Source organism: Phasianus colchicus, chromosome 11, assembly GCF_987193195.1.
Source record: "Phasianus colchicus chromosome 11, bPhaCol1.hap1.1, whole genome shotgun sequence".
Taxonomy (NCBI): domain Eukaryota; kingdom Metazoa; phylum Chordata; class Aves; order Galliformes; family Phasianidae; genus Phasianus; species Phasianus colchicus.
The window spans coordinates 16,882,913-16,901,116 of NC_143446.1; the positions used below are offsets into that span (position 1 = coordinate 16,882,913).

General features: G+C 44.1%; 1 protein-coding gene across 16 annotated transcripts in view; it reads right to left on the reverse strand.

The window, feature by feature from the left end:
- FOXP1 (forkhead box P1) overlaps window positions 1-18,204 on the reverse strand; it is a 341,764-nt gene that overhangs the window by 62,539 nt on the left and 261,021 nt on the right. For 15 of the 16 annotated variants that reach the window (XM_090148431.1, XM_090148428.1, XM_090148435.1 and 12 more), the window contains 3 exons: window positions 10,923-11,060; window positions 9,767-9,856; window positions 4,337-4,496 (listed from right to left, as the gene is read on the reverse strand). In XM_090148431.1, the coding sequence (XP_090004557.1) occupies window positions 4,337-4,496; window positions 9,767-9,856; window positions 10,923-11,060 (388 nt within the window). The remainder of the gene's footprint in view (window positions 1-4,336; window positions 4,497-9,766; window positions 9,857-10,922; window positions 11,061-18,204) is intronic. The other variant, XM_090148434.1, reaches the window with a different exon arrangement.

The following is an 18,204-nucleotide window of genomic DNA, read 5'->3' on the forward strand; positions in this document are numbered from 1 at the left end:
GACAGACCAATAACCTTCCCCGCCTTTCTGAGAGTAGCATTAACAAAAACAGTTGGTCTCCGGTAACGGTTCACTACAAAAAAACGCTAAAATCCTTAAGTATCTGCAATTAATATATATTATAAAAGAGGCTTCAATTTATACATTAAGTGATCAGATATTCTTAGGACACATCCGTTTCTCCAAAGCCACGTCATTTTCCTTTCATAAGAACCAGACGCCAATTACATTTTGATGGATTTTGTCCCAAATGAGCATTTAGTTATTAGACGTATTCAATTATTACTTGTCCCCTGAAATTAAACCTCCGAGCAAATTAAACAAAGAGAAAGGTCAGTACACAAGCCTATGTCCTGTTTTGCTCTATCTGGGCTATTATTTTCAAACACCTTGCAAAGTGACAGTGTGGGATGTATTTTTAGCTAACATGCTTGACAGGACTGTCTGCGCACTAACAATTACCTGCGAGCGCGGCTGACCCTTACACCACTGTTTACTCAACTGAAACAATAGTGAATAGACTTGTCTGTTGATGATAACATATTGATATGAGACCGTATGAGTCGACACCTATTTTTATTTTCGGGAATAAGCAAATAAGGCGGTCATTCTTTGCCTTTTTCCCCACTCCCCACGCACCCCCTCTCTGGATCTGTGGATAAGTCTTTCATTAATTGAAGGTGTAGCACTTCTCTCCTTCCTTCACCTCTGCTTCTCCTTTCCCCTTTCCTTTCCCTCCCAGTCACTACTGGATCGACTCATGCTTCATCTCCAGGACAAGCCTGCAAGTTATACAGCACTTAAAATACAAACATCTAATATTCATAGCTTTCTATAGAGCCTGGGAAAGTCAAGGGGTTTATTCTGACTTCCTATACAAGTGTAACTCCTTTTAGCAATAATGAGAGCAGCATATATTGAAGGAGAAATAGAAAACAACCCATTTGGGCAGAAAAAAATGACAGAGATAGTAAGATGGATTTCAGTGTGGATGATATTAGAGAAGAGTTAGGTGTGACGTCAAACTCGCCTCTCACAACCCATCGTTCAGAACTGAGTTCACCACTGGTATCACTTTATTAATTAAAAAACAAGAAGTAATTTTTAAAAAGCCTCCCTCCTCTTTCCTCAAACTTCTGAGAAGCACTGCTAACCAGCCTGTTGAACTGGGCAGCTGAAAGGTATCCTTACTACTCATCCAGGAAAATGGTTAAATGAAATAATAGAACGAGTGGTAAAAGCAAGCCAAACAAATCCAACAAAGCACACACAATAAATGACATAATTTACCATTAAACAGTTTCACTTTAATAGCAAGAACTAAATTTTATGTCAGATTCCCAGAAGTGCACTGCAGTTACCCGAGATCACTCTTGCTTGTGCCCCAGCTCAGTTCCTACCAGTGCCAGGATGCAGACCTGGAACTGCTGGATCCATGGGAGCAATCAGCACTGGGATGTCTCAGTCCTATTATTTTCACTCACTCGTGATCTGAGGTGTGATTTGCAGTTTCATTTTACAGATACTGAAGATCGAGCTCTCGCAGCTCAGAGCACTGCTGAAATGCGGTTTGTTTTTAAATTGCTACTATGCAGAGATGTAAAATCTAGATTATAGGTGTGTCTAAACACAGAACAGCAAAAACTGCACAAATATAACATTAAAGAATATGCTATTTTGCATAAGACAATAGGTGAACACACCAACTAAAATGCAGCTATGAACGATGTATTAGTTCTAAAAACAGAACAAAAATCACTTATGAAGTAGCATTCTCTCTTAACATTTATTCCTATTACAGATACTTAGGAATAAAAAGCAAGATGCTCTTAACTAAATTCATAGCTACATTAACTAGAGGGCTGGATTTTCCTTTTTATATGCACGCTTGCAGTATCTGTCTTACTCTTGCCCACTGTTCTGAAAACAAAAAGGGATGGTATATTTTTTTTTAAATACAAAGTGTCCATTACCAATTATTTTAAACTATAGCCCTGGCTCCTCATTGCATTTTTCAGGACAACCAGTCCCCTTCATTATGAAACAAAATGTAGGCACAGGTTTAAAAAATGTATGTTGTGGGGACAGTTGACAGATTACTGCTCACAGAACTCAATTTCCCAACCCCAGGTATCACCGGCTCAAAGACAAACAGAGTTGCTCAACCTCTTTGTGTCCTTGTACCTCCATACCCAGGTGACCATGTTCAAGCAAGCAGAAAGTTGATTTAAACCTCGTAATGACATCAGTTTTAAGCCATCGTCTCCCTGATAAAAAAGAATCGTGCTGGATTGCAAGCTGCCTGAATCCTCCAGTTCCTCCCCAGCCAGCGCCGCGCCCCACAGCTCACCTCCCTGCACTGAGCAGCCCTCCCAGCCCTCCTGTTTGTGTTTGTGTTGTTCTGGCACCCCTTGGCTATAAACAGGCTTCTTCCCAACGCAGCGAGGACTAATAGTGGCACTTGGCTGCTAACCGTATCAATCAATGCCACGACTGCTGAATTACCTACTGGTGTCTCCGATGTGTTACTGCACAGATTACACTTCATGCATCACCACATTCATTTCTTTCACATTACACATGAGCGTGTCTTGTCACTGCCCAATTGCCCTCCTTTGGACAGCTTAACTGATGTACCACACAATGAACCTTACTGAGCAAACTTAATAGTATAGGAGCTGTGGGAAAAATTAGAAAGGTTGAAGCTGGAGTCCAGTAGGCGTGTGGGAACAGCTTGTGGTGTTTCCAACAATAAATCCAAAACGTAATTAATGCGTGTTACAACATTCTGCACACATAAGTGGCACTTGTCTACCTGCCATTTTCCCAAACTCATCTCAGCACACTGATGGTGACTGACAAACTCCCGTCCCAGGCCAGAAGCTGCTGCTACCACAACCCGCCTGCCTGCGCATCAGCTAGGAGCACACCAGGGGTCTGAGCCTGGGAGTGCAGGTTCCCCATGACAGGGTTAGGGGCTCCAACTTTGTGGGTCATGCAAAAATGTAAAACAAGCCTCAGTAAACCACACCAGCCACTTGGCAGAGCAGTCCCCACTCACCAGCCTTCTCTCCCTCTATCCATGTCAGTTAACATTTACCAGCTATCTTGCTCTCCTTTTAGCAGCTCTAATACACATAAAAAAGGAGGGCGAAGAACAGAAGCAATTTCACCCCCAACCCCATTTAACCAAACAGAGCTGAATGTAAATACATTATATGGTTTAGCAACCAGTAGCAGCCCTAAGGCTGCTTTGAAGAGCCCAAATCATTTCAAGCTGAGCTGACTCCAGTTGTTGAGGTGGGTGTTTAAATTTATTATGGGGCAAAGGGAAGGAAAAGGCACAGCTATTCAGAAATATCCGCATCTTGGCTGAAAGACCTGGTCCTCCCTGAGCCATGCCAACTCTGAGCCACCAGCTTCAGTGACAACAGAAAGAGCTCAAGCACGTCTGTTAAAATGCCCCAAAGCTCACAGAGAAACTGAGTTGGAATATAAATAAATAAATAAATAAATAAATATAGCCGTGGAGAAAAAAAGAAAGAATAAGAAAAATCCAGGTTGTAATTACTGTCAAAAGTATTGTGATTTAAGTAGCTATTGCTTTCAATGTATCAATATCTTAAAAAAATAGGGATTTCAGCAAATCGGTGACTTCTTACATAGTGCAGGACTGAATAAAGACGTAGGAGGATCTAATTGTCAGTAACACCAGTATAACAACATTTAAATTAAATGGAGTCAATCCCAATTTACCACTGTGTGGAGGGAAGAACGAAGCTATGATGTACACAGGCAGTGAAAGGAAGGACACACAAGCATGCATGAAGAGGAGACACTGTCACATTCCCCTTCCAGCTGCAGAAAAGGACAATCCCATTTCCACACTCAGCAGCGTGTGGTCAGCACCGTTTTGTGCCCAGCTCTGCACCAGCCATGAGGCCAGAAAGGGCCAAGACAGCACTTTACAAAGAAGTGAAGGGAAAGCTGCTCTCAAGCCATCCTAAGCCATGAACCCAGCTCCAAAATTTTATTAGGAAGCCTCCCGTGGAGGATTTTGAGTCCAGAACAGTACAACCAGCAGCTTCAAGTTCACCAGGATATAGCTGTGCAAAACGAATCCAAACTAAACCGCCTGCCTCCTGCTAGCAAGCATGGCCCACAATTTCAGTGCTGCCCTTCTCAAGAATACCTCTACAATGCCCACCCTGCCAGTCAGGATTTTTCTTTGTTTCTTATTTTACGAGCCTATGAGATCACGCTCTGGCTTACTGAGTGACAATTTGGTGTGCACATGCTATCTGCTTGCTCAGCAGCTCCCCAACCCCTCACCTACCTTGTGCAAGGGGCTGCAAAGGCAGAGTAGGCTGGCCAGGCTGGATTGTTAGCAGCCCTTGACGCTGCAAAGTCAGGAGGTGCTGCTGTTGCAACTGCTGCATCTGTAAGAGTTGCTGCTGAAAGGCCAACTGCTGCGTAGCCACCTGCTGTTGCTGGGGCTGGAAAAGAAAAAAAAAATGCACATCTGTCAACAAAGAGGAAGGCATTAACAGGGATCCTTGGCTAAACACACAGCAACTTCTGATCGTAGTCACTTGGTACTGAGAAATGAATGTGAGCCCACCACCCAGTACCAAAGCTTGCTTAAGTGCTGGTGCTACCACCAGGGCTGCAGTCAATTTCTAATCTCTCCTACAAACCCAATTAAAAACACATGCAGCATTTCTTGGTCCACACAACTGAGCTTTACCCCAGAAGCGGCTGTCTTTCGGTGTCAGACAAAGCAAAACTCCACTGGCAGCTGCTAAAATCATGGGCAATTCTTCAAAGCAAAGAACACATGCAATGCAAGAGCCACCCCACGTAACCACATCACACTTGGACGTCACCACCACCAACCCTGTACTCTGCTCTGTTTGCTCATGCAAGGGTCATCTCAGCGATTAAGGCAACACGACTGGCTACATTTATGCTATACTATACTCTCTCTCTCTTATCCATCCATCAAGCAACAATACCATTATGTTCAGAATTATTCCTTGCTGTATTTAAGGCTGCTACTTCTGCGCTTTGAAATTTTTAATTATTTTCACTATAAAGAAGACAGAGCTGCTTTACTCCACAGGGACACGAACCTTGAACCTTCGAGGTGTAAAAGAACATGTTGCTTTTCTCACTACTGTACCCAGAGAAGCTTTTAACTACTCTGTTTATCACTTCTGACATAAATAAATGAGAAAAAATCAGACCTTTGAAGAAGAAAAACTTCATCTAATATTGTTAATTAGCCATGACAAACGATGAAATAACATTGTAAATCTTTCATAGAAACAGCCACTAGATTTTAATTACACACATTCATAATTTAGCAAACAACATCTTACTTGAATGTGAGTGTTTAATATGTACAGTACTCCAGGCTTCTGAGTCCTTAATTTTGTGCAGTTAAGCAAGCCTCTAGGTTTTGCTTCCGTGCTCATCTTGTGTTTTATTTGCTTTGTTCTTAAAATCCATGAAAGGCTTTGCGTTTTGATAAATATCTTTTTATTTATTGTACAATGACAGGAGGAAAACTTTTGTTGTGTAAAACATCAATACATCATGCCAGTGTTTAGCAGTTCCTTGTGCTAGCCAAAAAAAAATTAATGTAGATTTCCTTAGTAATTATCTGAGTGATAGAAAGATAATACAGTGCAGTAGTACAATAAATAGAAGGAAATTATCTAATATCCCTAATCTGCTAGGAATCATATCAAGGTGGAGGTCTTATACACATTATGGCTAACAATTACGGAAAGAAAATTAACTCTTGCAAAACTCCACACTTTCTCAAATAAACCCTGGCCACATCGAGAGCGCTTTGCTGCCCTTCCCCGCTATCACTGCAGAGGATCGCTGGCCCCGTTCCCTGCTGGTGTCAAGCAGGAAACATCCACCCGGGTCAGAGGAGCGGGGCTGACGGCCACCAGCCAGGGGCCGGGGCCCCACCTTCTGCCAAGGCACTGCAGCCCCGGCCTGCCACGCTGAACGTGACACAGCCACAGCACTGCCATTTGCTTTTCAAATAAAACATCACTGGGCGAAGTGAAGGGCAATAGCAACTATTTTTATTAAATTCCTCCTATTGCTTTTTTTGTACTTTCAACACCCCATCGATCTCTGTATTACAACAAACTGCGTGCCTACAACTGTACTGACAGGCAAGTTAATTTTTCTTCTATCCAGAGAAAATCTATAACTTTGAGAACAGTTAAACAAACAAGTGCTTAGCTATACTGGAACTTGGAGTTTCCATTTCTCTGCCACAGCTTGCTCAGACAGATCCAGCTGTTGCAACAGCACTGGATGAACGCGAGCTGCAGCAACGGTTATAGTGCAGCTAGAGCAATGTTTGCCTCCAGAGATGCTCATTCTCCAAATATACACAGAATCACAGAATCTTCAGAGCAGGAAGGGACCTTTAATTAATACACAGTCTGTGTGTGTGTGTGTATATATATATATATATATATGAGTGGTATTTGTATTTTGTGAAACAAAATAAATTGCAGTAGTCTGCATTTTACCTATTTGCCATCTGAGTGCAAAGTTGGCATCAAAAAAGAAAAAACAGAAAAACGACTTTATATAAATCGAGTGATGCCTGTGGTTGTCTTCTCAGCCATCCCAAGAAAAGCTCCTGAACGCGCCCTACTTTGAAAAGCCAGGATATAAAAGTATACAAGGCCCATTGTCCAAGAAAGAATTTAAAAGCAACACGCGTTGCCAAACTGCGCTCCCCACCCAGTTACCAAACACAGGATACAAGTCAGTTTGTTTACTTCTCACAATTGAATGCATACAAAAAAGGTCTCAGTGCAGTCCTGTTGTCAGGTCAGTAGTCAGTGTTAAAATGCTGAAATAGCCTGATAAAACTCGCATTTTTGGTCCCCTCCCTGAAGCTGCTGTCAAAGGTCTGTTTTCCTTTCTTCGGTCCCTCCCTACAGCCTAACATAAACTGTCACAACCGCTGAGGAACACGGCCGTGCCCAGGAGACGTCCTGCACAGCCGGGCCTGGAGGCCTGGGGGCAGTGCTGTGGCCACGAGCCCCCCAGGTTGGGCCCCCTCCAGTGCGGGGCTGCGGGCACAGGGTGTGTAGGCCTCCTCCTGGGATGGGGCAGCAGCGCCAGCCGCGCGTGCCATGATACAGAATGACATAGGTTGGTAGACTTGCTCCATCTGTCAGCGTACAAAGCCGCACCATGTCCGCACTGCGGCCACCAGGCCACACGATGCACTCTGTGACCCACTGTCATCTTGTGTTAAAAAAAAAAAAAAAAATCCTCACTCGCATGCTAATTCAGCCAGAATAACCTCCTCCACGCAGGAGAAATGGGGCCAAGCAAGCCTGCTCTGGAAACGGGCCTTTGCTGAAACCCTCAGCAAAAAAAGGAGCCTAGAAAAAGCTGGAGAGACTCAGGCCCCTTGTTCTGCTCCCCACTATCACGTTAAATTGCTCTTCTTAGAACAGGAAGGAGTCTTTTCTTATTGTTACTTTCGATAGTGTAATATCAGAAGTGCGACCGCAGTAAACCAGTGTGTTAGATATTGAAATGCCATCACATTGTCTAACTTGCCTTCTCGTCTTTTTTAACACAAAGTATTTTTTCTTCAAGCTCCAAGCCCTCATCTTTGTGTCTGAGATGCTCTCCTGTCTGACAACAGCAATTTAGAAGAGTTAACTTTTATCGTTCATTCTGCTGTGTAACTTTCCCCTTCAAATTTCTTTATCTGCCCTCTGAGCTCATCTGAACTTTCATGTTCTCCCAGCATGCAGGCTTGCATTCAAAACTATGTCTAATAGACCAAATAAGAGGTTAATAAGAAGTGGCAACAGAAAGAAAAAATACAATCCCTGGTAACTGATAAGAATGACAGTGGCAGCCCTTTATTGTTTGTCTTCAAATATAGAGTTAAAGATCTTTAAAAAACTAAATTTTGACGCCTTTGAAAAGAAAGAAGCACAAAATAACAACAGGGGGTTATTGCCTGCCAGCCACAGGGGAGAAGCTCCATAATTCTTATTCTCCCTTTTGAAGGCTGTTAGAAATCTGATTCAAAAAAGCAACAGCAGAAGGAGAAAGCCTCTTGAGGCTATCGCCATTTCCTGTGATCATGCATAATGCGTTTCAAAAGTGGGTTTTTACCAATTCTGTTGATCAATTGCACCTCCTTCATATTCCCTCTTTTTTCTGCTGTGTTTACATCTGATGTGACTCAATGACAAGCGCTGTCTGAGACTGTGAAACAGACCTGTCATGTTGATTTATGGGCGCATCAAACCACGACTTGTCCAAACTGAAGCTCGCAGTTCATTAATTAGAGAGTTGTGACTTTGAAGTCAGCTTTCAGACTGTGGTTTTTAACATTTGGCTTAATTTATATGCTCTTGAATGTGGATCTCTAAGGAAAAAACTGAAATTCCCTTCTTGTCTTTGAACTTCTTTTGACCGCACAATAATCATTTCTTTGTCCAGAGTGATGCCTGCATCCCAGAGTCATTAACGCGCATTGAACTGCCACTGATGAGTAAGCCCTACTGAATTAGAAAAACAGCCAGCAAAACAAAGCTGAGAGCATTCTGCACAGTGATATCTCACAATTACATGCCTTCCCTCCCTGTGCCATTTCCATTTTAATTACTGTTAGTCCTTTAGATTTACATTTTAGACACTTTTTAATCTGTTCCCTTTTTATTATAGAGGCGCCCGTAAGCGCGCTATGGCTAAGGTTGTGTCAGCGTTTTCATTATAAACCCCCTGTTTTCAGGGCTTTATAACTCAGCTGGAAAAATTCGCTCCGGGTTGAAACTTGGCACAGGTGGCATGATCCACCAAAATTTGGGAGGGTGAGAAACTGGCATGTGCTTCGAGCACCATGATCGGCAACGGAACCACTGCTGCTATCAGTGGGCATCACACAGCATCTCATGCCAACAGGCAGCTTTCTAGGACCTACACTGGTCAGCGGTGATGTCAGGTGGAAGTCTCAAACTCCTTGGGACTACAGATACCAGTGTGGTACCTTCACATGCTACTATAGCAAAACTGAATTTTAGCACACCAAAATCAACAGTGAGATGCTCAGAAAGGAGAAGTATGCACACATACACACAGAAAACCACCTTCGCCATCCTGTTCCCAGCATGGACCATGGTGGCATCACCTGTGCAAGGTCTCGAGACATCGTTGCAGTTCCCAGGGACAACACACTGCAGTGAAATAGCACTCCTGTCCTACCTCGGCATTTCAGCTCTTGTTGCTCACAACAAACACTGCCTGAGCATGGTACCTTCTGCTGAGCCCATGCTGCAAGGAGCCTGCAGCCAGAACCTCTCCAGCTGAAAACTGCAAGTTCAAACTCAAAATCTCATTGAACTCTCTGCCTGGAGAGAACAGCCCCATAGCTAGGCCTGCTTCTTTGCCCCTCCCCTCTACAACATAACTAACTTCCAAAAGCACTCTCCCAAGATACAAGTCCAGATGCTTGCTCCAGTACTCATACTGAACATCAAGGCGTGCTCCCCAGCTATAAAATATGTGGCAGCAAGCAAATGGAAAGCACAGGAAAATACAGGCGAAAACAGGACAATAACTCTAAATCTGAAAGCTGAGACCCGATAGAGTCAGTTCAGTTGTGCCATCATTTATAAGATGAATGACAGCTTAATAGCCACTAGACAGTCCTCTGGGATCTGTGGTTTGAAAGTAAAATGGGTATTGTCTGTACCTCTTTAGGCTGTTTTCCAGCATGTTGTTGCTGTAAAAGTTGAAGCTGCAACTGTTCCTGTTGTTTCTTATAAAACTCTTGAAGCTGCTGCTACAAAGAAAAGGAAAGATGGTAAGTAACAAAGTGGAGAGCCAATTCAGTGTCCCTTTTGGTGTAACACACAAACTGTGATTTGAAAAATAGCATCCTTTTATCTGTAATGGTCTGACCTTTAGTTTGAAACTCGACAATAAATTCAGTGCACACTGACTATTCTTGGCATTATCGTTTGAAAAGTAATCTCCAAAATGAACTGATGAAAAACATACCATTTTCTACACAAACTAATTAAAATAAGGCAAGGAATGACCTTTGATTGTAACAACAAAGCCAAAATGCCCTTGCTGAGAGAGCCTGGCGAATCTCTGTTGTGAAACACACATGCTTTCTAAATGATAGGGTTTGACTATATTAAGTGTTGTTCAATACATGCACAGACATTCTGGGAAACACTCTCCACCTCCCTGCTTCAGCCACACAACGCACACGCTGCACTGTGGGATGAAGGCAGAGGGGAGGGGACACACAAGGTGCAGTGTGGTGGGTGCTCTTGCCAGCCTGACTCATGAGCCCGGGCTGACGTGAACTCCACAGTAACCCAGGGACAGCAGACAACTTTCAGCTGAGAAAAGGCCATGCACTAATGCAGGACACAGAGAAACAGCAATGCACCGTGCAGCGCATGTTGGCTGAAATTAAACGGACTAAGGCCTGCAAACCTCTTCACTTTCACTGTTTCAACGGCCCTTTAAGGTCCCACATGGACACAGCAAGGTCTAAAATGGGAAGTATTACCCTACTACTTCATTTATTCCAATTAATCAGGGCACGCCGTACTTTTGGAGGGATGCAGGCAAAATCAACAGGGACATCTGCTGAAGTCCTGACACTTAAATATGCAGCTGTATTATTTAGCTGATCTTGGAAACGCTCCTAGCACTGCTCCCTGGATTTGTTTCCAGTAGCTATTTCTAGAACTAAAAACAAAAGAGCAGTCGGTTCATCTCAGAGCGTGGCTGCCCTGCAGTACAGACCCTGAGACGTGGGCAGCTGCCTTCCTCAGAGGGCAACGAGGCAAAGCCCCCCACCCAACAGGGGCTGCGAAGACAACAATTACCTGTTGAAGCATGAGTGCCTGCTGCTGCTGGAGCAGGACTTGGAGTTGCTGGGGAGTTAGCACTTGTTGCTGGAGGATCTGCTGCATTTGCTGGGGAGTGATCACTTGAGGTGTCATCATAGCCACCGACACGGGAACCTGTGGGGGACACAGAATGGTGGTCAGGGAGCATCACAGCGGGAGGCACAACCCTGCCCTGAGCACAGAGGGACCCACGCTTCCCCAGCCACCCAGCTTCCTCTCCGCAGAGCATCATGGCAATGGGAATTCTTTAGACAGCAATACAGCAAAACCTGTTAAGATTTATTTATTTTTACAGGGAACTGTCAGCTCAGAGCATTCCCTCCCAGAAAGCCCCTCCCTGCCGTACAGAAATTCAAGAGCCGAGTATCCCGTGCTGATGGGATCTAGGCCCTATTACGACAGGTTTTTAAGAAAATTGAAGGAAGGCTCAGTGATGTGAATAACAGCGCTACACTCCTATGCAATTTTAACAGAAAGGCCCTACTGCGATGTCTTTACCATTCCATATTCACCCAGCATACAGATGTCTTCAATTCTTTCATATTATGTGAGATACCATTAAAAGCCGCTTTCCATGACATTTCAGTGACAAACAGCTACAGTGATGAACTTGATAGCATTTCATATTTGCAACTGTTAACACGTTTCTGCACGGGCATCTTTGCAAGGAACCTGTACACTGTATCTGAAAGGATGATGTCTTGTTCAGATAAAACACTGACATTAAAATGACAGGCTGTCTTGGCCAAGGTTACACAAATTGTATTCAAGCGGATACCTAATGACAATGCTATGAATTCTGCAAGCTTTCTAGAATGTAATTTAGCTATTCAAAATAATCACTGCACTTGTGTTTAATTTGCAGACTACATGAGAACCATTTTGTCAGTCCTAGTAATGCAAGAAGACTATTTCCCCAGAAACCCACCCCTCTATCCTCCACCCCAAAAAAGGAAAAGAAAAGGAAGAAAAAAAACAATAGAAGAAAAGACAAAACCCTGTGAGTTTTAACAGTAATATTTAAGCACCTTACTTTTCTATAGTTTCAGATCAAATACGTGACAGCACAAAACTAAAAGCAGTAAAGGATATACTTTGTTAAAAAGGATCTCCTGTCATCTCATGTATTACAATAAAAGGTAATAACATGTTTAGCACTTTTTCTGTGCACCACTTTTTAAAAAATCAGCAGACAATAGCTGATCTGAAGATAAAAGAGCTTAAAAAAAAATCTTCCAGGGTACCAGTAAGCAAGGGAGAAATGCAGTATTAATTTTATGTAACATAATGTCTTAATATGCAGTTTATCTTGACTTTTTCACATGATTTGTCCTGTCATTTGCATAGCAAGCTCTCATTCCTAATTTCACAGTCATTATGCACTGATGTCCTGATTTCTCAGCATCACTAATTTTGATGAACTAAAAATGGTTCCTGAAGGTCAGACTTACGTACGGCACACACCGCCCGGTGTTGTTGTGTACATGTCATGCGCCGGGGCCAGACCCTGCCTACAGAACGTGCTGCAGTCACATCCAGCAAACTGACATCCCATTAATGCGGAGCAGAGTGAATCCCCTGCGTCCCAGCATGGACCTCGTGCTGCCCACACTGGGGCAGGCAGGTGTGAAGGTTGAGGAGCAGACAGTGAAGGATGGGAAGCACTCGGTCCCTCTAAGACTGCATCCCTGGGAGAACCACCAACCTGGCAGCGCAGTACCACCGCCCCGAGCTGCGACAGCACCGACCTATTGGCACAGGGAATCCCATCAATTCAGAGGATCTGAATCCATATGCTGTTAAGAACTTTTCTGGGAGTAGAAAATTATTTCATTAAATGCTGTAGTCACTATCTTAGCCCCGAAGCCTGACTCACCTTCATTATTCCCATCCCCAGAGAACGATACCTTACCCTGGGGTTTGTACGACCTTACACTGAAGTTGGACTGAGCAAATAGAAAAGGAAGCATGTTTAAGTATGTTTTCTGTGCCATTCTTGGAAGATATACAACACAAATACTCCTCGGTCAGATTTATGACGACAAGCAGGGATACAGACAGGAATAGGGTGGGGTGCTGTAAACCCTACATGCGGGTGATTAATACGCAGGGCCACATTCTGCCAGCAGCTACGCAGAGACAACTCCCATTCACTTCCACAGCTCTTTTGCACATTTATCGCAGGACAGATCTCAGGATTCGGCCCTGCCTTTGAACGGCGGCCACGTACCTTCCGGTGAAGAATCTCCCAGCTGCTCACGCTCTGCTCAAACAGCAGCACTTAACAGGGAGGGAAGCAACGTGTCTGTGTGTATACAAACACTCACAAAGGTGTGAATCAACAAGGCCCACCTAGCAATACAGGTCTGCGTTGCTCTGCTCGACCTTGTTCTACCGGCTGAAACCACATCTTCACACCCTGCCCGTGGCTCCAAGAAGGTCCTGCCTCTCATTTGTCAGAGCAGGCAGCAGCTGCGCTTCCCCTGAACTCCAGCTCATGGTGGAAGCATCCTACAGAGCAAGGAAATTCAAATCACCCAGAAACCACTGTGTTAAAAATGACACGCGCCCCAGACAAGCGTGGGCACACTTACCGTTGGAGGCCTTTAAATAGTTAAGAATTATGGCCTATATATCCACTCTCTTAACTCCCAACGTCCAACTTTTTCATGTAGCTAGTCCCTAGTAATACTGGGAATCAAAGGGCATGCAGCTCCAGCAATAGGCTATTATAGCCCACACTTTATTACCCATTACTACCGAGGTCATTAGCGGTAAGAGTGATTGTACCGGTCTTAACCTATTGATCATTGTAACTACTATCATTTAATCCCGTGTTGAATGTCTGGAAAGCTGCTAAAGGCACACCAGAGAGAGTGCTTTAGCGATGAGAAATATAGCCAAAGCTTGGAAATTACACTTTGATTCATAAAATCTAGCCAGTGGTTTAAATCAATAGTATTTAAAACAGTCATGTAAGTTCTTAACTACAGCTCTCTAATATTTATGGGTCCCTTTTTGAGTGTATTCAGTCAAAACTAAGCTTTACTTTAGATACTGCGCAATATACTTCGCATTACGTTAGATAAAAAATATTTATTTCTGATATTTTGTCTGATAGTAAACGAAAGCTAAACTGAAGGCTATAAATTAATTGTAGATTTCTATCTCTCAGATGTCAACTTAAATGTGTTGCCAAAAAAAATTACAAACCAACTTTGAAAATGGCTTAACTGTTTAAGTACATGAAAATGAGTGTGTTTTATGAGTTAACAATGAATCACAGAAGGCAGTTTATGAAGAACTAAAATAATTCCGTCTTACTGCCTTCGGGGAGTTGAAGTTCAAATTAAAGTACTGGCAGATGTATTTAAAGAATGCTAACTTAGCATGCAGGACAGAAATCAATCTTTCCTCCCCCCCCAGTTGTTTATTTCTGTTTTTTACATGAAACACGATTGTTGTTATTGATATGATTAATGAACCACTTTTGGTATTGTTGACTGATAACAATAGGGTGTGGTAGATACCCAGCTGCATGTAAACCTGGCAGCAAAGGTGAAAATACAGCTGCAAGTCAGTTTTGGGAGCTGTGCTAGTACAGACCTGCTGACATGCTAATAGCAGCAACGGCAAAAAACGTCTTTAATACTCAAAATTGTTTTCAGCCACTCTCTGTCTCCCGGGTCCCTGTGCCACTGCTCCACATCTCCCAAGCCTGCCTGTTCTCTCCCCACCCCGAGCTCTGCTTGCACAGCTTGGGGAACCTTGCACAACTTGGGCCAAGCTCGCCTTTAACTTCACCACGGACTACAGCCAGGGTGCATTTGTCACCGCTGCGCACTGCTCAGACAAGTGTCACGGGGATGGAAGTGATTTAGACCCACTCCATCATCTACGTTCCCCCATTTTCTCTGGATATTAATATAATTAAATACTAGCCAAATAATTTCAAGAAGTTCAATCTTATATCGAGTGCAGGAAAAAAAAAAAAAAGGCATGCCATTTTCACACAACGTGCCTTCATTGCTGGGTGCGGTGGTGGCCTGGTCAGCTGCTAGCAGGCACGCGTGGAAGCTGGGGAGCATCTCCTCAATTCATAGAGAACAGCTCTGCCAGAAAATCCCCTTCTCCTGCGCTGTGTGCTCGCACTTGAATTCAGGAAGTCCTCAGAGCAGGCACCTTGCATTTCCAAACGGCAATTCTCCAGTTAAAGATTTTGTGGTAGAAGTGACACGGAGCAGAACGCAGCCCAACAGCGAGTGGCTGAGGAGCAGTTAAAGGTGTCGGACTGCCAGAAAACTAGACATGGCGAGGCGAACCCAAACAATTCCCTCGGCTGCTTTATTAGAAAGCTATTACGTGTGAGACTTCTTGCAATTTATAAAAAAAATTCTTGACCGAAAGAATGCAAAATAGCTGCACTCGTGTCACAGCAGAAGAGAAAGCACAGCCGTGCTGGCAGAGGAAAAGCTCGGTGCCACAAAGCAGAGCCCAGCAGCTCAGTGCTGAGCACAGGACCCTGAGCCTGAAACCTCTGTGACATGAGACGTCAGCCTGCACATAACAGCCAAAAAACTCTGCTGATAGAATTGTGCAGGCAGGAGCTGCCATTCTGGTTCATTATGCAAAACGGAATCTCACTTTTAGACTCGGTTGTTCTGCCATGATACTGCACAACACATTAGGACAGGTAATGTTTATTATATTAACGTGAAATCAGCTAAGTACTTCATCATTAGCATAACTGTTCTCTCCGTAACAATGCGACTCCCTGTTAAAAAAAAAAAAAGGGGGGGGGGGAAGCCTCTTTAAAATTAAATTAGCATTTCATTATTCTAATTTTGTTTATTATGTTTTATCAGGAGGGAAGATCTGCCTGCGACCCGCGGAAGGCAGCGCGATGGGCTGTCCTGGCACTGCCGGCACCTCAGGATCCCTGCTCTCCTCTCTGCTCTCTTCCAGCAACGGAAAATTGGGGATATTTTCATATTTGTTTACAGAATGAAACATCTGATCTTATCTACCACTTCTCATGCATACCGGGCTTCTCACTAAGTGCCAGGATAATTGTTTCTGCTATAATAAATACCCATTTAATTTGCATAAAAATATAAAGTTTACATAAATTAAATCCTCTCTACATCTAACATTTGTCAAATACAGACTAAACTGGAATGCACACAACCAAACACCCATTTAATAAACGGAGCAAGATTTCAACCTCGAGATTACCATCATCATTTTTCACATTTTAGAAAGTTACCGCTTTTGTTTGCTGCTCCGTCACGAGAGGAAAAATCACAACCTGCAGTGCATGCCTCCTAGCAGTGGGCTCATTTTGCAACGGTTTAAAAACATTAAATAAATAAATAAATAAAACAGAAGGGGAAAAAAAAATCAGTTGTTTTGTTTTGTTTTTTTCCCCAAGAGTTTAGGAAATGTTAGCTCAGCACATTCTGCCACACTGCCCCGAAACAAACCAAAAGCAGCTCTGCTTAGAAACACCCAAAATACCCCTACAGCCCTCGAAAACCTTCAAAAGCTCCTCTCACCCCAGCACTGAGAACGATCACCCTGTCAGACTCCTTACATCTGCGTGCTCACTCACTAACACATCCAAGGAGAGCTTAATGGAACAAAAGAAGGCGGCGATGGAAGCAGCAGCACGGCTGTGGGGCACAGCCCGGTGCCAGGGCAGCCCGGCCCGGTGGGCAGCCAGCAGCTCGGGCAGCAGCTCCACTGCTCCCGCAGCTCCGTGCAGCGCTGCGAGGCTGTGCTGTGCCTGCCAGCAGAGCCTTGCTAACACTTGTAAACTTCACTCGCTCGAAACGCGCGTGTTTTCACACCTAGCGCAGGCACCTACGGCCGCACGGCGCAGCTGAGCGCAACGCTGCAAATTAGATTCTAATGAGAAAACATCAGTTGCTTCTCTGACAATCTTGCCATTCGCTGATTTACTTCTAATGAAGACGCACTCCGAGCGACGAGCTCGCCGTGTGAAAGGTCAGAACACGCTCAAAAAAACGCCTGGCAAAAATCAAGGCAAATGGGGAACCTGCAAAGAAGCCTTCTCATAACGCGGCGTGGCAATTAGAGTAATTGTGCAAAGAGCCGTCTTCGGGAAAAAGTACAAGAAATTAAGCTGCCACGACTGTAACAGGTTAGATGAAAATCAAAATTTAATGTATTCTCCCTTGTGTCATCTTGTTTTGTCAAGACATCAAATAGAATTGGAAAGTACAAAATAACAAGCCCTTGAGAAATCACAGAAGCCGACCTTTTTGATGTTGTTGGTTTACCTTGTTCTCAGTTATTTGAACAATGATGTTTCAGATTTAAGGGCAAGATAAAGCTTAAAAATTAAAACCCGTTGTCAGTTTGGGGAGGGGGCTGCTGTCCCTCCCAAATAACAGCATCTTACCTAATCACTGTGGGCAAATCCGTCCCAAACTACTGCGGGGAGCAATTAGCAGTGCCACTTATTTGTGCAACGCTCGCTCTGCTTCTTCTGCCATTCATTCTACCTCAGCACAAGCCCTACAGATCCTCCTTCTAGCAGAGGAAAATGTGCTGGAAAGGCAGAAAAGAAAAAAAAAAAAAGGAAAAGAAAAAAAAAAAGCTGGTGAAGGGAAGAGAGATTTGCCAGAGCTGCTGCTCTCCAAAATCTCTGCACGGCCTCAGCCCTGCACAGTGCATGATGCCTTTTTTCCCTCTGCTTGTAACTGGAAAGCGAAGCTGAGCAAGGAAGCACCTTACAAACACAGAACAGCACAGGACATTGTAACTGAACTGCAGCAAAGTAGTTTCCAGTAATGCAGTTCTGCTTTCAATAAAACAAACAAACTGCTTCCAAGCAGTCAAGCCTTCCACCAAACAATAACAAATTTAGCTCGCAGTGTCAGGACTTTCCCACCACCGAGTTCTGCAGGTGGTGACAGAACGAGCCCTGCTGCCGCTTCTGCCAACGAAGAGAGAAAGCTCAGCAGTGAGCAAGCTGTGTGCTGGGGGCACCGGGCTGCCTGCAGCACAGCACAGCCCTGCAGCACAGCACAGCCTTCGCCCTTACCTTGCCTCCAGCTGCCCAGGGCAGGCCACCACGAACACAGCCAGAGCACTTTATGCTGAAGCAGCAATTCATCGAGCTTCAGCGTTTTAGAAACAACGTGACTATTGAGCAGCACCAGTGCTTGAGAGCTCCAGGTTAGAACGCTGCCTAAGCCATCTCTCTAACCGCTCCACATCACTTCCAATGCCT